Source organism: Sebastes umbrosus, chromosome 18, assembly GCF_015220745.1.
Source record: "Sebastes umbrosus isolate fSebUmb1 chromosome 18, fSebUmb1.pri, whole genome shotgun sequence".
Classification (NCBI taxonomy): domain Eukaryota; kingdom Metazoa; phylum Chordata; class Actinopteri; order Perciformes; family Sebastidae; genus Sebastes; species Sebastes umbrosus.
The window spans coordinates 2550944-2576989 of NC_051286.1; the positions used below are offsets into that span (position 1 = coordinate 2550944).

Here is a 26046-nt window from a genome sequence, read left to right on the forward strand (position 1 = left end):
GTGTTACCTTTGTAGCATTGAGTTACATTGTGACGCCTTCGCAGTAAAGTTGAGTATTGGGCGAAGTTAAATTATAACATTATCGTGATGTGTTCAAATGTCATCTTGTAAAATGTAGTTTTTGGTGAGAAACTTAAGGCGGATCATGAGGGATTGATAATAAATTCACAAACACTAGTATGCAAACGGTAATAAAGGAGTGTATAGGATTTATTTGTTTTGTTTTTTTTTACCGTGGTTTCGAATTGGTATCGACAATCGTGGAATTTCACTGGTATTGATCCCTATAGATCTACCAGGACTTGAATAAGAAAAACAATGTACGGAAACACATTGCTCGGCAAACAAACTACTTGTGCAACGTTACCGTGGCAACGTGAGAAGATAACTGAAGCTGATCCCCGACCGATATTTAAAGGCCTATATAATAACGAAAGTTAGGAGCAGGAAAAAGCTGAAGTGTGATTTGGTGGATTACATCGTTGGATTATGTTCTGTTTATTTACAACGGGTGATCCAAAATATAACAAGGAGCCTGGGTGATTAGCAAAATCTTTAACTTCACTCTAGATCTGCAGGTAAAGACGGAGGTAATGTGATCTCTCTATTTGAATTCAACCTAAATATGCCGGCTCCTCCTGGTCGTTCAGGGTCCTCTGCTTTGACCTTTCAGAGGACCCTAGTAACATGTTATCAACACTATGTTTCAGCCACATCTGCATTGTTCTATCACAGCGCTGAATCTCTGCAGACAAAGACAGCGTTGACCATCTGTCTTACTGCCTCCTACTACTGGGATTATCGCTCTCCACCACGAGTCGGGGAGCCCTGACAGGGACAGTGTCCGGCTGCGCTCGAGCTAAAAGGCAGTTCAATTCTTAAATAGTCGATTTGGATCTTTTTCTTTCTTAAGTTTTATTGTATTTTAGTACGTGGAGTATTCATACTGTCGTTGTAAACTCTGGACTTACCCATCATCCCCTTGGGAAGCGGATACCTCCCTGTCCTGGCAGAACTCGTGTTTACTCTCATTAACTCTCATTACTTTACAGTGAGTCACATTTCTCCTGAAATGTTGTGACGGTGACATTATAAATCCTGTCCTTTGTGGTGCGGTTACTGTAATATCACAGCGGTGTTATTTCAGTGATTAGAAATGACTACGTTTTAGCCACTCTTTTTTTTTTTTTTAGACTGAGGTTGAGCAAACACAAGCTTACCTCACGGGGGACCTCGGCGCTCCGGTCGGCCATTGTTTCTGAGCCGCCGCCGCTGAAAACACTTCACTTATCAGGCAGGAGCAGGAATTTCTCCATTCATTCTTATCAGCGTCATGTCAGCGTAAATCTGCTGCCCCCGCCTCTCTTTACCTTCTCGACACTTTCAAACATCCTGCCTCTTATGTTCTGTCACCACCCATACCCTAATTAACCTGATAACTGCCCCCGAACAGTCGGACTAATTAATGTCTGTAACAATCTTCACCTCCGTCCCACACAATGAATATTAATGTTCCCAACGAATAACTCTGGCCCCAGATGATTTTTACACCTCTGGTGTTCTGAATGAATAATTCCTACTTTTTATACAAACTCTGCTTCGCCTCAAATCATTTCTTCTATTTGCCCTAAAGTTAATTTCTATACAACTTTTCTTTTTTCCTAAAACAATTATTGCCCCACTTCTCTAATATCTCCTAACACCTACAAACCAGCCCTGCTCCTAAAGATTACTCCACTCTTGTGGTCGCCACCGACTAATAACTGGATTATTCCCATCAACTGTTATAGCCATTTTACTTATTCTTATCTCTTCGTTGCTTCCAACTAAACGGAAACGTTGCCGATATTCAACCAGCTTTTTATCATCGCAATATGAAGGGTTTGTGCAAAAGAACGATGTTCGGCTTCCCTCCATGCTCCGACAATAGTCCTGTTGGATGCCGCGAAATACCACACTTTGCATCATCTGGCGGACCCTCGCCGGCAATTGAGCGGACTTGTGTTTTCACTCCTTCTTCAGCAGTAGCTCACTTCGTGGGGACTTGGCTTGGGAACCAGGGGGTCAAGTCCCCGTACAGACCAGGTATTGCGGGCGGACTAGTAGCCGAAGAGCTGCCCGTTCGCCTCCCTTGAGCAAGGTACCGAACCCCCAAAAATTGCTCCAGGCAACCCATTCTCACCCCCAACTCACCAAATACCGCCGTTTGGTCAGCGCCCCTCGACATCGGAAACCGACACACGAAGAGATACATTTCAACGGACTTGTGTGAATTGACGAATAAAGCATCTTTCTTTCTTGGTTAACACGGAGGGGAGCCGAACATCGTTCATTTGCACATACCACCCACAAAGCTGGTTGAAAATCAAAGTTCAAATCAATCAAAATCAGTAAAGTTATCCTTTCAGACTTCTCCTTGTCACCCCAAAATCACCAGCACAACACCAACTGCCCTTTACCCTCTGTATATACCCCTCAGATTTACCCTTAAAGGGACTCTGTAAGAATCAGAACTTGCTTACTCAGAAAAAAAGTCCCACATTCTTCACATTGAAAGCCGTCTACGGGCTGATGGAGGGAACCCAGAAAGTCGTGGAAGGTCTAATTTTTTAGGTTACGTTACAACCACACAAACATTTCTATGTGTAAAAAGTTACATACAGTCCCTTTAACCATGCTGCTTCCTGTTCATACACACCCACTTCCCAATCGCCACCAATTACCAGATTTCTACCTTTTACAAGCCTCTACCCTCCGTGTTACCCCGTCTCCTACCACTCACCAACTGTCTACTTATTACCCCTACTCCCTGCAAACCGCCTTACCACACGACTAATAACCCCTTGTATGTCTCTCTCTACCAGAACATCCAGCACAGGAAGTACGCCCGCTGGAAGGCCACCTACATCCACAACTGTCTGAAGAACGGAGAGACGCCTCAGGCCGGGCCTACCGGCATGGACGAGGACAGGGAAGCAGGTGGGACACACTGATTATACGACACTGGAAGAGCTCTCCTGAGCGTGCTCTTTAAAGACCACAGAGGCCAGCGTCCTTTGTTGACGTGGTTTTGTCTATGTCTAGGTGTGTGTGTTTGTGTGTGTGTATGAAGCTTGGCTTTGCATTGTCCTGCCTTATCAGGTCTGGGACTGTTGCAGGAAAGCCCCGCAGTAGAAACCGCCGATTTGGGAGATTAGAAGTGTGCAGAGAGTAGATTAGTGACGTGTTCTTGTGTCCAAAGTAAGTTTGTGAGTGAGAGAGAGAATGAAATGATTGCAGTCTGAATAATACAATGGTGTTTGTGGGTGTGTGTGTGTGTGTGTGTGTGTGTGTGTTTGTGTGTTTGTGTGTGTGTGTGTGTGTGTGTGTGTTTGTGAATGCACTAAGGCTGTGCTGGGTTCTCTGGGTACCCACGAGTCTCCCCTTGACAGACATGCCCACTTTATGATAATCACATGCAGTATAAATGTGTTATTTTCTCCTATTCTAAAATGGTGTGTTTGAATATTTCTGCATACTGGGGTCCCTAAACAGTCTTGAATTCCATAAACTGGGTATCACTGTAAAGCTGTGACTCTGGTGGATCCAATGAGCCCAACTGTATTCATGTGAGATGATGTTAGTCCCCATAGGCGACATTTCATTGTGAGGTCATTGAAACTTGACCTCCCTGTATAAAATGACCTGTGGTGACCTCTAGGATAATCACAGCCTCATGAAACTTTACAGCCACAAACCAGAGACCTAGAGCATTCAGAGGATGGATGGATCAAACTAGAGACCTAGAGCATTCAGAGGATGGATGGATCAGACTAGAGACCTAGAGCATTCAGAGGATGGATGGATCAAACTAGAGACCTAGAGCATTCAGAGGATGGATGGATCAAACTAGAGACCTAGAGCATTCAGAGGATGGATGGATCAAACTAGAGACCTAGAGCATTCAGAGGATGGATGGCTTTCCTAGCTAGATTGACAATAAGGGGGTTTCTGAGCAGTTTACACAACAGAAGTGCTCACCATCCAATCGCTGAAAAAATGCCAGTTCTTGCAGAAATCTCCAAATGTCAAAAAGTTTTTGATCCCAAATCACAACATGGCTTTTTCTATGGTGTTCCTCAAGGTCTTGGTGTCTTAATGTGGTATTTTGGAGGGATTATTGATCATTTTTATCAATTCTCCAGTGGTAAAAAAATGGTTAAATTTAGCACCAAATCTGTGTAACAAATGGTATCAACCTCTAAAATTGCTGCAACAATTTATGAGACATAATAGAGCATGGGGATGACCATCATATACTTCTATCATCAGGCTCTAAGCAGATTTACAACTAGAAGAACTTGACCCACAGCGCTGAGCAGCATCTCAAATTAATCTTCAGGTTCCCAGTTTTCAGATGATGTACACCACTTCTTTGTGACATCTACTGTTGACTGTTGATCTCCCCCTAAACATCCCCTAACGAATGGCAAAGGGGTTAATGTGCGTGAGATTGACCTGATATTTATGTTGTTATTCTCCGCTCCCCTTCATATCCAGCATGGATCAACTCTGAGTCCCTGACCTTTTATCACATTGAAAAGCTCTGGCCTCTCATGCCAGGCTTCCACCATAAAACATAACCTTTTAGGAGAAAGAAAAGCTTTAGGAAAACACCACTAGATCCCTGAGGAGATTGACTGAATAAATTAGACAACAAAAATTGGCCATTGCAGTTTTTTAAAGTTCACCGCGTTATGAGAAGCATGCTGTGGGAAAAAAACACAGAGCAGGAAACTAACCTTTTTGTTTTGCTTCCTATAGTTCAGCGTTTTAGCAGCAGACAGGAGATTTGCAAATAGATTAGGGCCTTCAGATGAGGGTTTTTTCTGCCAGAGTGGCTGTTTGAGCGCTCCGATTTACCGACCGTCCTCAAAGCTCACCGGCACTTGTCTTTTGGCAGGCGGTAATTCAGGTTGACGTCCACACAGAGATGGGCTCAGATGTGTTTTTCATTTCTTTCAGACGCCTCTCATCTGACCTTTTCCAGTTTTTTACTTTTATTCTGTAAATATACTATTAAATAACTCACTGCTTGTGAAGGGCTTTACACAATTTAGTGTCTCTTCCCTTCGATTAAGAGTTTGTCCTCAAGTTAGAGCTACATCAATTTTGTTGCAGGGCTTCTCAAAGACTGGACCAAGGTCTGTAACCGGACCGAACAGCAAGTCATTCCAACAATAAACAACACAAAACAATGACAGATATTGATCCAGAAACCCTCACAGGTACTGCATTTAGTATAAAACAATATGCTCCAATCATAACATGGCAAACTGCAGCCCAACAGGCAACAACAGCTGTCAGTGTGTCAGTGTGCTGACTTGACTATGACTTGCCCCAAACTGCATGTGATTATCATAAAGTGGGCATGTCTGTAAAGGGGAGATTCGTGGGTACCCATAGAACCCATTTACATTCACTGATCTGGAGGTCAGAGGTCAACGGACCCCTTTGAAAATGGACATGAGAGTTTTTCCTCGCCAAAATGTAGCGTAAGTTTGGAGCGTTATTTAACCTCCTTCATGACAAGCTAGTATGACATGGTTGGTACCAATTTCATTAGGTTTTATAGTTTCATATGATTCCAGTATCTTCGCTCTAGCTCTAAAACTGAGCCCACTACGACCATAAAAATCGCAAATTGCATTAATGCATTTAAGAAATTAGTGGCGTTTAAAACTAATTAGCGTTATTATGGCGTTAACTTTGACAGCCCTAGTTATTCCGTTATCACCAATCGTTCCAGACTTCTGATCTTGAATAAAACTGTGAGTAATAAGTGTCATATTTCCTCTGATATACTGCCTGCGTATCTTGATTACATTTCTGATGAACCCCCCCCCCCATGCAGGAGAAGTTATTTTTTACTGATTCCTCTCATTACATGAGTCCCCGAGGAGGAGACGCAGCTCAGCATGGTGGCTTTGAGAGACCGTAGACCTGGTCCAGTGCAGAATTTACCCTGGGTCACATGGGACTCTGCAGCATCTGGACTCATTTTCAGATTGCACTTGGAGGGCTTAGAAATTGCTTCACATTGCCTCTTGAGAAGAGCAGACAGGAATGCATGTTGACATGAACACCTATGTGCTCACTTCCCTGTAGGGGAAACCGTAAACCTATTTTTCATGTCGGCGAACTGACGAATTCCTCTCTAAAATAAAGGCCATCTGCTCGTCCACGCCCGCTCGTGTTTGACCCAAACATCGCCTGCTCGCCCATGACATCATCACCTCCAGAATCCCTCAGCTACATGTACAGTAAACACCCAGTATAACTGTATATGTTTGTACACTTTAACACCCTCTGTTATCTTACATACACTCCTCCTCTCCCAGGGTGCATCGGGGTCTCTAGGTCAGTGATGACATCATGATAGCTTATTCCCGCTGATGGATAGCGCCGCCAGCTCACAGCTGATATCATCCACCCAGCACGTGTGTGTCCTGCTCCCTGGTGTGTGTGTCTTTTATTGTTTGCATCAGGATTTTATCAGCGTTTCAACTCCTGGAGTGTGTGTGTGTGTGTGTGTGTGTGTGTGTGTGTGTGCATGTGCAACAACAGCCAAGATGTTTATCACATCTGTCCTCTCCCTCAATCAGAAAGCATTCCTTTCTGACGTGATCATTTTAGGTGGACTGTTGTTGTTCATCCCGTGGACGTAATTCTGTAGGTGGAGGTCGATTTTTGTGGTCAAACAACCGACCCTTTCATAGCCAACGTCATCAAAAATATGCGCGTGCATGTTGGCAACAGAAGTGGCGTTTAGCCCCAGCCGTCCAGGAGAGTTAGCGGGCTTTAAACGTTGAATTAATACTGTTACCAGCTATAAAATGTCTGGTTGGGCTGTTGTCAGAACAGATATTTCAACAGCGAACTCAAGTTCTACTGAATTCCATATGTGTGTGTGACAACGGCGAGCACCAAGCCACCAGCAACGATACAGCTGCGAACGTAACACAAACACACACACGGTCTGTTGGACACTCGGTAACGTCACGCCGGGCAGACACACCGCTGACGACCTCGCAGCTAAACTAAATGATGCTGTGGAGATTTTTACTGGGACAGTACACGCAGCGTCATGGCTGCTCCAGTAACTCTCCTGGACGGGTGAACCGGGGATTCAGTTGTCTGTTATGTTCATACACTGCAGCTGGTGATAAATTATGGTTTTAACTTGTTGGTGTATCGGCTTTTTGTTGCAGCTGGGCGGCTTGTTAGGCACTAAAAATAGCACCGCTGAATGCGACACACTAATCTTGTCAGTTAACGGTTAATAATGGGTTACCGGGGGTCGCTTATCAGCGCCCTAGTTTACGTACTTATTTTACTTTTATTTTAAGCCCAACCCTGATGTTTTCTCTTCCCCGAGCTTAGTGGTTTTCTTGCCTGAACCTAACTGCGGATGTTTGAGTGGTGTACAAATGACACACGAAGTCGGCGTACAAATGACACGTGAAAACGCTAAAATGTGTACTCGCAACACGCGGAATATCTGTGTGATGTCGTGGTATTTATACACCTTCCCGTATGCCCAGGTGTGTAAAGGCCTGAACTAACCCGGTCACAGGGTTGTTCCCCTACACTAACCTTTCATTTGATCAGCTGGTACTCTGTGTTGTGTGACATGCAGACTTTATGGTTCCAGTGAACCGGATCAAACAACCCAGACTCCCACATGCTGCAGAACGAGGTGTAAAAATAGATCATATTTAATAATTAGGCCACTCTCTGGTCTTCTGGTTTGTCAGTGTGCAGTAAGGACTCTGGCCTTCTGGCTCTCCACGGGTCAACAGTCCATCTTTGTAGTCCGCTCAGTGCACTGGACACTGCAGTGATATGAACCAGTGTAAGTAGGTTTATTAACCTCTGGAGAGCAGCAGGACCGTCTCACTCTACAGATATACCAGTGGTACTTACAGAAAGACCATTGTCTCCTAGCTGCTCTGGACTGACTTTCCATCGGCTGGGACGGGGGGATGTGTGCAGCAAGAGGAAAGGAATGGGTGGAGGGAGAAAACAACGTTGTAAAAATATAAAGAATGTGTTCTGGGACACAGTCGTTAGAGGAAAACGTATTGAACGGGTTGTGAAATGTTGCCAACACTACAGTCAGATGCAGTGAGACACAGAGAATATGTGAATGTATATATAGAGAGAGAGATGGACAGCAAGGATCTTTCATAAAATGTTTAAATTTAGTCACTGTAAAGCTTGTTGATGAATTCTGATTGACAGACATCACAGTCATAATGTGGAAACTCACAATATTAAATCTTGTATCTAATATATTCTGCCAGGTAGGGATGTCACGACGAGGCATCCACTCCTTTTATTACCATTGTCATACAGGTCATACAGGTCATAATTCCCTCTTTATTATCTGTTTTATACTGCTGTGAAAACATCTCCTTCAAATATCCAAATGTCTGCTTTAACTGGTGAGTTATAGCGTCATTTTCTATCTGTATGGTGCTCTGGTAGGAATGGTCACCATGCAACATGTTGCACGGATGGACTGTAATACCTTTTTCTGTGTTTTGGTGAATGTAAAGTCATGTAAGTAAGCGTAAAACACAGTTAATAACTTTTTAAAATGTAACTCTATTAACCAAGATGGCGACGGACAAAGAACCAAGATGGCGAAGGCCAAAAACCAAGATGGCGAAGGCCAAGAACCAAGATGGCGATGGCCAAGAACCAAGATGGCGAAGGCCAAAAAACAAGATGGCGAAGGCCACGAACCAAGATGGCGACGGACAAAAAACAATATTGCGATGGCTAAAAACCAAGATGGCGACGGCCAAAAACCAAGATGGAGACGGCCAAAAATGGAAATAGCCAAAAACCAAGATGCCAAAGCTCAAAAACCAAGATGGCGACAGCCAAAAACCAAGATGGCGACGGCCAAAAGCCAAGATGGCGATGGACAAAAACCAAGAAAAAACAAAATGGCGGCGGCCAAAAACCAAGATGGCGACAGACAAAAACCAAGATGGCGAGGGCCAAAATGCTGAACTTCAGAACCGCTGGCCACAAACCAATGGGTGACGTCACGGTGACTACGTCTACTTCTTATATACAGTCTATGGTTCAGCTGTCTGAGCCGTGAAAAACCGCCATTCACAGCAAACACATTGCATTTCCTGTAGCTGCTTCACAATAAAAGTCTCCTGCTGGTTCCCCAGTAAAGCGTGGACAGTGGGGGTTCACAGTTGACGCATTGACCTTCAGGAAAGAACAATTATGAACATTGGCGTGAAGCTAAACTCCCCACCATAGAATCAGTTATCCTCTGCTGTGAGGCCCCAGTGGAAACGCTTGTGTTCACCACATAGCGTGGCACAATTAATGCAGGATAACCCATGCAGGCCCGTAGAACAATGAGCATAATGTCCTCATTATACTGGTGATATTAGGAGTAAAAATGCCCCTCCACATGGCAGCTGGATAACTCCTGACAGACTGAAAGAACACAACTATGCAGAGCTCAGAAACCATTATCAAAAGTGCCCTTTGGCAAGAAGACACTCAGCCACTAATTGTCCCAGTGGAGCTGCTCAGAGTGCAGCAGCAGAACAGTTGGACTGTGAATCATCCTGTTGTAAACAAGGGTGTCTTCTTCAGGATGGCAGGAAGCAGACGAGTTCAGTCCAAACTGGCCACAGTGTCTGCTCATTTCAATTCACCAGGCACTTTGGGTATTACACCAACCAGATGAGATTTTTAGAATAGAATAAAAACCTCCAAATGATGGTTTTTATCGGCAGAGTGGTTGTTACAACAACATACCAGCCAACCACAATCTATAACCAGCGTTCATGAGTTGGCTGCTGGTAGTTTCACTTTCTAATCAAAGTGACGCAGAAAGATGCCCTGGTATAGAGCTGCAACAAAAGAATCATAAAGGTCAACCATAGACTGTATATAAGAAATAGACGTACAGTAGTCACCGTGACCTCACCCATTGGTTTATGGACTTCCGTTTTGAAGCCTCGAGTTCAGCATCTTGGCCGTCGCCATCTTGTTTTTTGGCCGTCGCCATCTTGGTTTTTGACCGTAGCCATCTTGTTTTTTTGGCCATCGCCATCTTGGTTTTTGGCCATAGCCATCTTGGCTTTTGGCCGTAGCCATCTTGGTTTTTGGCTTTTGCCATTTTGTTTTTTTTGGCAGTATCCATCTTAGTTTTTGACCCTCGGCATTTTGGTATGTGGCATTTGCCATCTTGGTTTTTGGCTGTGGCCATCTTGGTTTATGGCATTTGCCATCTTGGTTTTTGGTCGTCTCCATTTTGGCTTTTGGCCTTTGCTATCTTGGTTTTTGGCCTCTGCCATCTTGGTTTTTGGTCGTCTCCATTTTGGCTTTTGGCCTTTGCTATCTTGATTTTTGGCCTTTGCCATCTTGTTTTTTGGCCGTCTCCATCTTGGTTTTTGGCCGTCTCCATCTTGGTTTTTGGTTGTGTCTATCTTGTTTTTTGGCCGGTTTTTGGCCGTCTCCATCTTGGTTTTTGGTCGTCACCAACTTGGTTTTTGGTTGTGTCTATCTTGGTTTTTGGTCTTCGCCATATTGTTTTTTGGCCGTCACCATCTTGGTTTTTGCAACCAGAAGAGACACGAGAGGGTGGAGTTAAGTACAACCGAACGCTCAATACAACATTTTCAGGCGACCAAAAAGATTATAATTAACTTTGATGAACTGAAAACACACTGTGAAAGGGTTAAAGTTGTGAGACGAAAACATGATGAAAGTAGTTGTTAGTTGCAGCTCTACTCTGGTACAAATGTACATATGACCCACTAATGAGATGGTGTTGAGTCTCAGATAGCAGGTAGTCATTATTATTCACTTAACATGTGTGCTGTCATGGACTAAAGTGCGACAGAAGAAGGCAAAAAAGGACAACTTGTTCAATATTTTAGAACTTATATTTTTTATGTTGTGTTGTCCCACAATCTGAATGATAGCACATGACCTGATACAAGCTTAAATCCACACACACGTACACATCTGTTAACCAGTCGTCTTCACATCTGGTATTAATTATCTGTTAACGTGCATGCCGGTACATTCTGCATCCTCTGTGAATGCATTTATTTCTTGTTTGTGTGTATAAGTTGGTCTGTTATTGGTCCCAGCTCGTGTTGGCAGAGCTGATAGATTAGTTAAACGGTCAGGCTGTAATTCGTTTTCATGGCACACTCTCTTCCCTTTGGAGCTTAACGGTAGTAGTGTGGGGACATTTATATTCAATCAATTAAGCAGTTAAAAACAGAAAAGTTTTAGTTTCTAAACTGTAGGAGTGGGATATTTACTGATGTATTTTATTTCGTAGAACAAAACGTTAAAATCTCTACAGACTTTATTTCAGACAACTAAAATACCCATTCACTTCCAGACGAAGGAACTGGCAGTGCTAAATTCTAACTCATTTCCGGGATTTAGGACTCATTCCTGTAGCAGATGGCGGTCGGCATGCTCCCAGTTTGGAGAAGCAGACAGGAGTACCGGCAGGCTGTCTCCTTCCTGGTTTTTGGCCGTCACCATCTTGGTTTTGGCTGTCACCATCTTGTATTTGGCTGTCACCATCTTGTATTTGGTCATCGCCATCTTGGTTTTTGCCTGTCGCCATCTTGGTTCGTTTCCATCCCCATAAGAAAGGGCATTCTGAAGTTTCTGCTTTAACGGCTGAGTGGGCGTTTCCATTTGAGAAACCCGGAAAAGAACACAGATGGAGTCGACCTTTAAAATCCTAAACTATAAACACTGACTCTGATATACAGCTGGAATCTAAAACAGCTGTATTTTAATTACAGATGAATGATTGAAAATGATTTTGTCTCAGTCCGGCTGTCTGCTCACGGTTGATAGACGGTCTCTGTTAGTTACTTTATTGTTTATCCAGCTTGTTGAATTCACAGCATTAAACTTAAATCTTAAGCCAGTGTGACTCTAGAGAAATGACCTCTTGCTAAACAAATACTCTGCACCCTTTATTAATACAGTATGCATAAAATGTAGGCTTCATTGTTTTTCCCCCCTCTGTCACCCGAACAGATTCATAAAGACACTGATGTAATGTCCCTTTGATTTAACAAACCTCAAAGTCTCATGTCTGTTTTGTGTCCAGATGTGACACCATCGAAGAGAACGTGAAGCTTAACTTTCTCTGGATAAACACAGTTTTGACGGTTTAATGACAGCGGGCGTTTGCTAAGTGTCAGATCTCCTCTTCCTGCCTGTAATGCAGTAATGACAGAGGTCGGAGCTCAACACGGTGTCAAATACATGCCGCAGTCTGCAAACCTGTTTAATCTGTCAAAATATCTTCGGCTTGTCCAGAGATGTTTTCTTCGTGCGAGGTGTGGCTGCTGAGCGTTCAGCGTGAGGCTCATGTTTCGGAGGATGAAAACACCACGGGACATTCCTTTTCTTTCTTTTCTCGTTTCTTTTTAAGGAAGATCTAAAAACAGCAAGACAGCGTTGTGTTTCGAACCATTGCTTCGTTTTGAAGCACTACTTTCTCTCTTTCTCTTCTCCGAGATCTTCCATTCATTATGTTAGTTAAATCTTAATCTTAAATTAAACATAACTGTGATTACCATCCAGAATTTAACTCTTAACATAAGTATATATTATATAGATCTTATGTCCATAATTCAGGAATGATGAGAACGACATTAATATGATAATAAGTCATCAGCAGTCCTGCTGCACGCTGTTAAAACGCTGACAAAGTTCCTGCTTCATGCCCCATTTTTCATCTAAAACCAATTTCTGACTGCACATCTATGAATGTGATTTACACATTTTTTGTCCGCTCAGTTTAATCTCATTCTCATGAATTCTAATCATTTAACCTAAAACTCCTTTTTTTTAATTCCCCGTCACCTGATTTTTGGTGTGTGACTCAAGCCAGGCGAGGCCGAAAGGTTTAAACTCCTCCGTTCAGTCCCTTCTGTAGCAGCATTTTCTACAGTTTAGCACCTCTTTTCATTTTAACCCCTTATATTCCACCCTTTTTTTAGAGGGCTAGTGGTTTACTTCATCTGAAAGCTGGGAACATGAAGATTAATTTGAGGTGCAGCTCAGCACTGTGTGTCAAGTTGGTCTAGTCATATAAGGGTTTAGAACATTGCGATAGAAGTATATGATGGTCATCCCCATGCTTTATTATGTCTCATAAATTGTTGCAGCAATTTTTGGGTTGATTCCATTTGTTACACAGATTTGGTGCTAAATTTAACCTTTTTTTTACCACTGGAGAATTGATAAAAATGGTCAATAATCCCTCCAAAATACCACACTGAGACACCAAGACCTTGAAGAACACCATAGAAAAAGCCATGCTGTGATTTGGGATCAAAAACTTTTCACATTTGGAGATTTCTGCAAGACCCCCTTATTGTCATTCTATCTAGGAAAGCCATCCATCCTCTGAATGCTCTAGGTCTCTAGTTTGTGGCTGTAAAGTTCACGAGGCTGTGATTATCCTAGAGGTCACCACAGGTCATTTTATACAGTGATGTCAAGTAACAAAGAAAATGGTCTCACTACAATGAAATGTCTCCTATGGGGACTAATATCATCACACATGAATACAGTTGGGCTCATTGGATCCACAAGAGTCTCAGCTTCACAGTGATATCCAATTTATGGAATTCAAGACTGTTTAGGGACCCCAGTACGGACATAATATCATGTGATTTCATATGATACCTTCACTCTAGCTTGAAAACTCACCCTGAATAACATCATATCGTCAGCAGGTAGTGAAACTAGAAACAATCTAAACCATGTTCTTGTCTTGTGTTTGCTCTCTGGCAGATGAGTATGGAGCTGAAGGTTTCTCAGGTCAAGGCTTCTCTCAAGGGGGTTCCTTCAGGGGAGGGCCTCCCTCAGGGTCCTTCGACGACCAGAACCAGGGTTTGGATCCGGGTTCCGCCCCAGGCATCGGCTTTACTCCCGGTCCGGGATCGGGGCCGTCGGGTCCCCCCACCACCAACTTCAATAACATCCACATCCCACCAGGGGCCCACGCACCGGCCAACACTCCAGCCGAGCTGCCTCCACCCACAGGTAGGAAGCAGAGAGTCTTCTTGTATCTACACAAGGTCTTTAATCATCTAGCGCCACCATCAGGTCAACATTTTAATGTGTCCAAATACCTGCAGACCGGTGTGGCACAATGAACAATCCATTAGATTTTAGTTTTTAAAGTCAGGCACCTTGGCGGAGGTCTGCACTCTCTGAAATTTACAACTAAAAAGTTGGAAAAGTTACATTAAAGTGTTCATGGATATTATGCATATGGATGAAACCGAGTTATGATGATGAAGTAGCCACATAGACGTCAGAAAGAGGTTTCACTTATCCCAGTAACTGATCGGAGTTGGCCTCATTGGATGGACTTCATCAATCCTTCAGTAAAGAGAGCCAAGTCCAGCTGTGATGTATTTACTGGAAAGAAGGGCGGGTCTGTGATGATAATAATAATAATAATAATCAAACCCAGTGATGCATTATAATAATGGTAATAATAGTGTTCCCAGCGTCCCATTATTTTCTAAGCTGAAACCTTCTTATCATTTGTGTTGAAATCCCTCTTTCTCACTAATTCCCCCTGATAACACCGACAGTCTGCTGGCACTACGTCCAATAACACAAACACACTCACCTCCCTGAGAGACTCCCTCACACACTCCTCAACTAGTGTCCTCATGAGGACAGAAACAATGAGGGGAACTGAGGATATTAGGATCTTATCTGAGGTCAGAGTTGTAATTATTGGGAGGGTGAGTTGTATGTTAGATTTATAGGATAACTTTGGTACTTTTCAACCTTATTTTCCCATGTTTTTGTGTCTATGTGATTAATGCGGACAACACTTTACACTTGAAATTAGTCCAGAGTTGAGGGAGAACGCTGCAGCCGCTAAACAAGCTGTAATGTAATCATTTGGGGCAACCTGGTACCGTCAGTTTACGTCCACTAAAAGTGCTTAGGCTCAGATTTGTAAGAGAAATTAAACCTTCTTCTTACCTTAGTAGGGCTGAGACGATGCACCTATCTCCTGATTCACTTTCACTATACTTGGGTACTGATTCGATATGTATTGCGATTTTTAAGTATTGCGATTCGGTATTGTAAGTTATTGCGATTTTTGTTAACTTTTTTAACACTAGACCATGGGAAAAAGTTGAATCATACACTTCTAGGGACTTTTACTTTGGAAAATATCTAAATGAATACAGTAAAAATGTTTGATTTTCAGCATGTATGTAGTCAGAGATGTCCTGAAGTCAAATATATCAGTCTTTGTCAGGAGTTATTTATTATCCAGCAACCCAAAAATCAAAGAATAAAGACATTTCCCTCACAGATTAATGGTATTTTCTTTTTAATTTGTAAGGGGCACATAATGTTTTATACTTCTAGTGAATATAATCCATCAATCTTATTTCCATAGATGTATTTTGTATATACAATTTTCTTATTTTGAAAAGCGGACGTAGTCCCACGTGTCTACTTCCTCTAACTTCTCCAAGGTGGTCTCTAGCTCTCCCGTCAGCTCCCTTCTCTTTATCCATCCATGGTCAGCTCCAAATGTTTGAATGCATTTAACATAAATGTCAGTATCTGGGTGCTCTACAGTCGTAGCGTCGGCCCATTTGACCACGGAGACGAGAGCGACGGCTGGCTCGACCGCCACGTTACCGCCATACAATAACGTTTCCTGTCCGTGACAGAGTTAGCATGCAGCTTTAGCTCTGCTCTGTCTAGCTCTGCTTTTCCTGTCAATGTGTGAAACCCAAAGTGTTTCCATCCTTTACTGGATGTGTAGTGTTTACCACACTGGATTTAACATGTGAGGGTGCAGGTCGGATCCACGCTGACCCTCCAACGTTTACTTCTTTTTCGTTTCGGCTCGCTGCGGTTTGTTTTGGTTGACGGATACGGAACGGATATGACATCATGTTACTCAGACTACAACAATCAGAGTGTAAAGACTAAATGTTTCTGTAACTACGTTTCTCAAGTCGCCTCCTCATGAGTGTGTATGCTGAGAGAGAGTCTTGTTTTCGTTTCCCATGTGGAGCGACGGAGCTCGAGACAAAGTGTGTGTGCTCAACACACATTAAACATCATTTATGGTGATTGCACACACACACACATATATTGCGTGGCTGGCATTTAATCTCATGTTCCTGCGGTGAGGAAGAGGTGATTAAATGAAATGAGCGACAGAGGTTGACCTTGGTGCTCGTCCAGTCACTCCCTGTGTGTGTTGCTGATAGTGAAGGACTGTTATTGATCACAACAGGGAGCAACTCGATGCAGTGTGTGTTGGCGTCAGTGTGTGAGAACGACAGAAGAGGATGTGTGTGTTCACACATGTGGCTGATTTCAGTTCAAACTCCTTTTCCTTTAATATTAGAATAAATCAGACATTTAATACAGAAACAAACAGCTGAAACACTGAAGTTCAACATGTTTGTTTTATTTATGTTTGAGGGGTTCTGAAGTTTCCATTTTTCTCTTCACTTTCATTCGCTGGGAACATTATTCTTTCCTTAACTCGTCCCTATTTTTCGTCCTCAGAAACGAGCATTAAGAATTATTAACTGTGTTCATCAAACTCATTCATCTCAGCCTTTATTTTTCCAGTCCAGCATCTTCCGTGTTTATCAAGTTACCAACTTCAGATCGCTTGATTTCCGTACAGCTCTTTGAACGGGGCCCTTCCCTCATATTTCCATGAACTGTATTCCTTTAATCAACAAATCCACAATTATTTGACTCAAAATAACTTCAAACTCAGACCTCCTATGTGTCAAACATCTCCGTTACAGTTTGGTTTAATTCACCGAGGTTCAGTGATATGGAACGCTCTGCCATCTCATATTTAAAAGATGGCACCAGAACAATTTAAGAAAGCTGTTAAAGGTTTGTTTTTATCTCCCCACTGTTTTCCTTATGGATTATCTCTGTAAATTGCTTACTATATAATACTATAATAATATAATACTTTGTCTATTTAGATATACGGATGTCTGCTAGTGTGTGTTATTTTTTCTTCTCTCTCTCTTTACCATCCTTTTTAATATTTTATTCTCTTTTTAAAATCGATAAAGGTTTGCACTGGAGAGCCCCTTTCAGGGTATTATGTACCTCTCCATCACATTTGTTGTTTATCTGATTTCAATTTGTACTTTTTTATGTGTAAATAAATAAAATCTAAATCTAATCAAACCTCTAAGTGACTATTTATATACATATAAAGACTCATTATAGAGTTTTTATTATTCAGTGTTTCTTTTAGTGTTTCTGATATTCAGAAGTGTTTTTATTGACCAACAGAACCGGTGCAACCAGTGCCTGTTCCCAGAACAGTGCCCATTGTTGATCCCACACTGCTCAACGCCCAGCAGCAAGGTAAGAGCACATTTTCCTTTCTCTCTTTCCTGCTGTCTTTCTATTTAATTCCCTAAAACTGATCATAGAGCTGCAGCTCGTAGCTGCTATAAAGAAAAGGTTAATTTACTACATGTAGTACTATATATACTATACTATACTATACTATACTATACTATACTATACTATATACCGCAGCAGCTGTCTGATCTGGGCAGTGGTCTCCAGTCTGCTATATATTAGATTTTAAAATACTGCTGCTTGTCATCAAATAATTCCTCCGTACTTTAGAGCCAAAACACATTTCATACATTTCTTTAGGCATCTGTGGTGCATGTGGGATCAGCCTGTTACTGCAGTAAAAACACAAAAATGTGAAGAATAAATTCCTGAGACTGAGCCCAAACTGCTTTTGAATCCAGCTTTAAAATATTTTATTATCCTTCATTAAACTTTTACCTCTCTTTATGTTTGTTTTCTCACCATTTAACCTTTTTATTTGATTACATTTGTATTTTGCTTAAAGATGAAATACACTTTCTGCACACAGAAATACAGTTTTCCCCTCAAATTCCAGCTTCTCAAATGTGACTATAGGGATGCACCGATACCGATACCAGTATCGGGTATCGGGTCTGATACTGTGCTCATGTATTGCAAAACGGCTACGATTCTACTTTACAGCTGACGGTGCGGGTGAGACCGGTGGTGCGCCCGACCCCGCGGGGCCGGGATCCCACTTCAGCCGGTGCGCACCAGTCCTCACTTTCATTGCGCCGATGGGTTTTGCTTGCACCCTCTGACTCGTGCATACGTTAGACTCCTTGGTCCGCGTTTCAAGACGGGTCCGGTAGGTTGCCGACATCACCACAGACTCCTGGCACCTTTTACGTCGAGAGTCCGCACCGGGAGCAGGGGACGCATCCCTCACCGGCGGGGAGAGAGGGCGCAGCGAGCACTTTGTCCACGGCCCCGGGAAGCACCTTCGCCCCGAGCCTTTCCAAGCCGACCTAGAGCCGGTGGCGGCGCACCGCCTCGTATGCGGGACTCCCCAGCCTGCCGTGTGTCGCTCACACCCTCCAGCTGGCTGTCTCTTTTGGCACAGAGAAGTACTCGTATCGGTAATCGGTATCGGCGAGTACCCAAAAGTACTTGGACTTGTATTTGGTCTGAAAAAAAGTGGTATCGGTGCATCCCTACTTTGGACTTTTGGTCAAAGTCGTCACCCTGGACTTTGGTGTTTTTAAAGGGTTTGTTCGGATTCATCAAAGTCACACAATAACACAAACAAACTAACCGATCGAACACAACTCCTGTGTTCTGAGAGGTTTAATTACTGTTTTTATGAATGGAGTCTGGTGGCTTTGAAGAGAGCATAGATACCGGCTTCAGTTCCCCGTCAGAAAGGGCTGTCTGACAGCGAGGTAAAGCAGTACAAATATTCTACATATAGCACACATAAACTGATATTGACTTTTTGAGGTCCATCTACTGTAGGTAATGCACTTACTATGGGGAAGTACCTCATACAACCACACTGAGAAACACCTGAACTCTCCCTTTAGCTGGCAGCTTTAGCCGCAGGCTGTTAACTGTGTCATAAATGACTTTCCGTTGATGTTTCAGAGTCACCGTTCTGCCGTTTCTGTGGAGGACACTTTAACATCTCCCCACTTTTTCATGCACAATTTATGTATTTAGCATTTCAGGACATCAGTATTTAGCGTAGTTGGTAGAAGACACACGTCTCCGGTCCGTCCTGACTGGTCTTTGAAGTCCATCTTTGAAGATATTTGAGGTCACTCGGTATCTTTGACTCTGTGATGTTTTCAAAGTGTGTGTGAGGAGGACGGAGGGCAGAGAGGAGAGTAAAGGAGACAGAAACTGGAGCTGGATTTAAAATGTGTTCCTGTTGAAGGGTCGGGGGTTCGATCGACTCTGAAACCAGAATCAAATCCTTCTGAATCTCTCATGGAATCTAATTAGATTCAGCAGATTCAGCTGAGATCATCTGTATCTGTTGTTACCTGAGTATCAGAAACTGTTTACTCCGTCTTCACATCCTTCACCTGCAACCAGAAACAGCAGGCAATATGATCAAATGCACCTGACTCATTGAAACACGAGCTACCTGATCCAACTGTTCTGACTCAGAACTTTTCCTCAATTATTAATATACGAATAAAAGTTTAATTGACTTGATGCAGTGAGTTAATTTGACCAGAGAAGACTATTATATATAAAAACACAATGGTAGAGTGATGTTACGGAGCGGTGCTGCTTTTCTCTTCCAAACAGTCTTTGGTCCAATACATAAGGGGTGTAGCGAGCTAAGATACTGGCAGCATATGAAGCTAGAAAACCTGAGGAATCCATCGGTACCAACCATGTTATACTAGCTTGTCGGGAAGGAGGTTAAATAACGCTCCAAACTTACCCTAAATCTTACGCTAAGAAACTGTCGCGGCCATACAAACTGAACTGTGGGCTTGGTAAACTGTTGCATCACTCTAATTTTGGACCCCTTTTCCAGTGCCACGCTACGAATCGCCCACAAATTCTGTCCGTCTCCGTCCAAGCAGCGCTCGAACATCGTCCCAAATTAGAGAGACTGAAGTAACGGATATAAAAAAGAAGAATTCACTGTAACATTTTCACTGTTTTTCAGCACGTTCGTGACTTCGAATGAGACACGCCGGGAAAAAAAAACAAATAGAAAGGCTACTCGTCTACTGACGATGGGAAAGGAGTCCATCGCCTTTATTTAGCAGGTTTTCAAAATCAGCATATACACGCAAATTTTGGTGGAAAAACACCAAAGTGTATGTTGGCTAGAAGGCCACTTTGCCCATTTATATTCTCTAGAGAAGAGATGATAACATGATAACAGCTTCCTTTACCAAGCAGTACAACACAACAGCCTTCATAGGAATACTCCTCTCTCTGCTCTGCTGAAGATGAAAAATAATCGCTGAAGAAGTGACACTGCAGGAGATGGCGGTGACGGCGATGGTCCCTGCACCATCTGTCATCTGTCTGCCATCGAACCTATCATTACAACCACACCACCGCCACTTCGCCTCTGTCTAGACTATCATTAGCTGCTGGTGGTCAACCGCAGAGAGACACTGAGAAAGAGAGAGGTGGAGAGCTTACAGTCTGATCGCAAAGCTCCATCCTTTTCCCATATTCACTGTTTGCTCTGTCAACAACTACCGCGACACATTAACACGCACCAGACACCGGGTTAAGTTACTGATTTAGTTTCTCTGTTAGATTTAATAATCTTGCACAAGTGCATTCTTAAACCCTGCTATAGCAACCCTGTCTCCCACAACTTTATATTCCCATACAGCTAAACTTTATAACCAAACTACGTTTAGAGGGAAACCTATTTTCTCCCAGATTATGGTTGCAGTTTTAAACAGTTTTAAACAGTTTTAAACAGTTTTAAACAGTTTTAAACACGTGGTTAACGTTGTCAATTGAAACTAAACAAAACCAAAATGCAACAAAAGTACTTGGTCAAGTGTTTGTTGGACCAGCCCCTTGGTATCATGCCCCTTGGTGTCACGTCCCTCGGTGTCTCGTCCCTTGCTGTCACGTCCCTTGGTATCACGCCCCTTGGTGTCATGCCCCTTGGTGTTACGCCCATCCAAAAAGTTGATCTGTTCCAGTTTTTCCGCCGCAGGCCGCTGCGTTTTTTTGGACCCTAAAAACTGCTCCTGACGAACCGGCGTCCTGCCGCCATCGCTGTATGTGAATGCAGTCCATTTACCATATAGTAACTGTTTTAAAGTTAATTACCAAGTTTCAATAAAGACTAAGCACGCCGCTTAGTCAGCCTGTCATGGAGAAATTATTTTAAAACCACAGTGCAGTTCTTGAGCTGAATATTGCCGATACAGTGGATCTGAGATACATGTGGATCCGCTTTATTTTCCTATAAAGATTAGTATGCACACTCAGCAGAACCTTTAACTGGATAAGTAGGTGAAATGAATAATTCAACCTCTTTTCAGGATTTCATTCAGTCTGAACTGCCAAGTCACCGAAAGAAAAAAGAAAAATCTCTTTTTATTTCTGCTCACGGGGTGAATCCAGGCGCGCCCGCATGACTCAGGCAATTACACTCTCGTCCGATCGCTGTTGAAATTAAAAATGAAAAGGCCTATTTGAGAAACGCATTAAGCCTCCGACCATGCAGATAAATGAAGAAAAACATTAAAACATGTCAAACAGCCTGAACAAGAAAGAAGCAAATGACCCAGAAAGCATGTGGATATCTGTTCTGCATTTCCTATTCATGAGCCATGAAACTTTTTAATTCACTCGGTCAGCAGTCCTGTCTTCGGTTTCCTCTTCTTGTCCACGTGTGACGTAATGCAGAGCGACAGAACAGAAAATACGTTTAATACCTTAATCAGAGCGTCAGTCGCCTAAATTACAACTACTTTTGATGAATTTGGGCGTAAAGTTTTTAAACATTTATTACATTGTTGGACTGCCAGACTGCTGTGAAGGTACGGAGATACTTTATATTAACAACAGGTTGTTCTTTTTGAAACGATGAGTCTACCCTACAGATACTTGTATTGAATGTTTATATTCATGGCACTAGCTGTTCTGCTCCCACTATGCATGAAGGTGCAGAGAGATAGACAGATCAAATATTCAGTGATATTAAAGATACCATCAGAACCAAAATGAGTTGGTTGAGTAACAAAGAAAGTAGATCAACCAAACTGTCAGATATGTCCCTTTTTAATCGAAAATATCAGGAAGAAAGACCAGCATTAAGTTTCCATCAGACCTACACCACAGTCATTTATCTATAAAACACCAGCATCTCCTCATACAACGATTCCTATGATATCTTATGTAAAGTTATCCCTCATTTTGTGTGCGTTTTCCGACTAATGTCCCAGCCCGTTCGCACGAAAAGGCGTATAAATGCCACGATAATGCACAAGGCGTTTAGCGTGCAATAAGTACGCCTTCTATTGATTTGTACGCCATGTATCCTCTAGTGACTGCAGTGTAAACGCATCCATGTATAAATGCTACGGTAAGAGTTAGTGACGTAGAATAAAAAGCAAGAAAGACCACTTATGGTGGGCGGGTGGATGGGTCCAACAAACACAGGACTTTTAACCAGGAGACGGAAGTAAGGGATAAATGTACAGCGAGCCGGTCATTGTTGTGAAATAAACACCTTTTAGTTAATTATTTTACCCGCCAGCTGTACATTATCCCGTTTATTACACGGCGATTTACTTAAGAAATCAATAATTTAACACAAACAGTCTGCCAGAGTCCGACATCTGAGCTGCGCCCATAGCAACGGTCTGCTATACATAGCAATGGTCTGCTATACATAGCAATGGTCTGCTATACATAGCAACGGTCTGCTATACATAACAACGGTCTGTTATACATAGCAACGGTCTGTTATACATAACAACGGTCTGTTATACATAACAACGGTCTGTTATACATAACAACGGTCTGTTATACATAGCAACGGTCTGCTATACATAGCAACGGTCTGCTATACATAACAACGGTCTGCTATACATAACAACGGTCTGTTATACATAGCAACGGTCTGCTATACATAGCAACGGTCTGCTATACATAACAACGGTCTGCTACACATAGCAACGGTCGGCTATACATAGCAACGGTCGGCTATACATAGCAACGGTCTGTTTTACATAACAACGGTCTGTCATACATAACAACGGTCTGCTATACATAGCAACGGTCTGCTATACATAACAACGGTCTGCTATACATAACAACGGTCTGCTATACATAGCAACGGTCTGTTATACATAGCAACGGTCTGCTATACATAGCAACAGTCTGTTATACATAGCAACGGTCTGTTGTATATAGCAACGGTCTGTTATACATAGCAACGGTCTGCTATACATATCAACGGCTGGCTATACATAGCAACGGTCTGCTATACATTGCAACGGTCTGTTATACATAGCAACAGTCTGCTATACATAGCAACAGTCTGCTATACATAGCAACAGTCTGTTATACATAGCAACGGTCTGTTGGCGTTCTACGGTCTGTTAATTCTTTATAACAGACCGTAGAACGCCATAATTGACCAATCGGAATCGAGTATTCAACACAGCCGTTTAATAGGTTACATTGGTGACATTTGTCACGTGTTTTTTGTTGCCGTTTGTGACGTGTTTTCCATAGTTGTTTCTGTACGTGTTTTACTTAGTTTACGTACTTATTTTAAGCCCAACCGTGATGTTTTCCCTCAACCTAACCGTTTCCGTGGCGTACAAATGACACGCAGAATGTCCGTGTAATGTCGTGATATTGGGACGCCTTCCTGTGAGACCGGGTTGATCATTCTGTTTATTATTTCTCTTTACAAAAGCTGATTGTCAACTCAGTTATTTTATTCTTTCTATCTTTAATGATGATGTGGTCTTTAGATGACTGTTCAGATTAATTTTTATCACTTCCACCTTTTTTAAACGGCCTCTCTAAAGCGCTGTGGTCTCTGGAGCTCTCCCATTTCTTTACTGACTTTCTCTCCTCATTTTTCCACTATTTCCCCTCCTCCTCTTCCTCCTCCTCCTCCTCCCCCTCCTTCATCTCCTCCTCCTCCTCCTCCTCCTCCTCCATCTCCTTCTCCTCTTCCTCCTCCTTCTCCTCCTCCTCCTCCTCCTCCTCCTCCATCTCCTCCTTCTCCTCCTCCTCCTCCTCCTCCTCCTCCTCCTCCTCCTCCTCCTCTCTACCTCTTCCCATCGTTGGGAGGATGCAGTCAGCATATTTGCTGTTTTGGCGGAGCAGAGAAATCAGCCGAGGGATTAGGGGCATATGGTGCAACATTATTCAATCATTTTTTCCTGTTCTTCTCCGGGACGTTTTAAAGAGTAGAGCGTGTTTTATGAGCGTTAGTAAAGCCAAGAGAGACATTATCTGGTGCTCTGGTCCTCCGGTCTTCACTGGCTCTCTAAGTGGGGTCCAGGGACCTGCAGAGGTCCTTCATGGGGTCCAGGGACCTGCAGGGGTCCTTCATGGGGTCCAGGGACCTGCAGGGGTCCTTCATGGGGTCCCACCATGTCAACATTAAAGTAGAAGAATAACCTGCTGTCATTATTATTTCATGTGCTAGACGTTAACTGGGTGAGAGGAGGTTCAGATTGATCTCCTCTGCTGCCTGCTGCGGTGGGTTCACCCCAAAATACACCAGAGACTTCCCAGTTTAACCAGTGAACAAACATCACAAAGGAGAGCCGAGTGACAGTTTTGTTGTAGCTACACATCAACTATGGGTAGAACTCCATATTTTGTTATGAATAAATCTTTCCATGAAATGGAAATATTACACATTCTTCAGCGTGACATGTTTGGGATCCTTACAAACTTTTAGATCTCCACTTGGATCTATTAGAATTTTCTGAGTTTAAATAAAGTTTTTATTGTAATGACTCACCACAGGTTAGTGAGAGTTAAGAGGACAATTACAAATGTTCATATAAAGTAGGGCTGTCAGTGCATTAGAATAGTTAAATGCGATCAATCACAAATTAATCACACATTTTTCAGCTGTTCTAAATGTACCTTAAAGGGAGATTTGTCAAGTATTTAGTAGTAGTTTGTGTTGGAGTCTGAGTCTGAACAGCGTAGACACACGCATGGGACACCGACCCGCAATGATTTATACGAGAAGAAGTTTCAAACAGTCCCTTTAATGGAGCCATGCAGATGGTTTTACTGCTGCTGAACATCCACAGAACAATTTCGAAGTAGTTCCGACAAAAACGTTCCCAGCGCCTTCCAGAGGAGCTGAGACGCTGTTTCTGGAAAGCAGTAAATGTAATCTTCAGAATCAGATACACTACATGTTCCCTGTTAAGGAATAGAAATCATTTTCCAAACTGTATTCAGACTCGGTACCTCTGAGACAACGAGGATCTGTTCTTCTGCTTCGGTCAACAGTAAAGGCCGAGCTGTTGAATATTATTCTTCTGTAGCATGTTTTGATTTTGTGCCGTCAGCTGTATGAGTTCATGTGTTTGATACGGAGAGAGCGTGTGTCTCGTGTAGTGTTTGCAGAGCTCAGCGTGGACGGAGGGATGGTTCCAGTTAAAGACCGTCCTCTGGGGGACGGACAAGAGAAGGAGGGAGGAAAGAAAGGAAGTAGGATAGGAGGGAAAGGAGGCCAGAGAAAGAAGGACGTTTTCAAAGTTACGAAATGAAAGAGAGAATGTGTCGTAACATAAATCAGATTATTCAGATTCACACGTCGATTTGTTTTTTCATCAGTTTTTAAATATGACAAACAATCCACCGTTTCACCTCCTCTTCAGACGGAGACTCCAGGCAGGACATTTATATTATTATTATATATTACCAACGCTAGATTTCTGTCTTAGACTTTATAACTGGTTGAGCAACAAACTGCACATTGACAGACACGCTATTAAAGCACCGGCTGCATGAACGGCATTATTACATTTAACAAAGAGGAGAAAGAAGAGACATGTGACAAGAAGGAGAGAATCAGGGGTAGAATAAATAAAGGTAAAGAGGCGAACAACAGAG

General features: G+C 42.7%; 1 protein-coding gene across 1 annotated transcript in view; it reads left to right on the top strand.

The window, feature by feature from the left end:
* Positions 1-26046, top strand: part of vta1 (vesicle (multivesicular body) trafficking 1) — a 62524-nt gene that overhangs the window by 30462 nt on the left and 6016 nt on the right. Inside the window, exons 5-7 of the mRNA XM_037750469.1 lie at positions 2865-2979; positions 13870-14121; positions 17404-17478. Of these exons, the coding sequence (XP_037606397.1) occupies positions 2865-2979; positions 13870-14121; positions 17404-17478 (442 nt within the window). The remainder of the gene's footprint in view (positions 1-2864; positions 2980-13869; positions 14122-17403; positions 17479-26046) is intronic.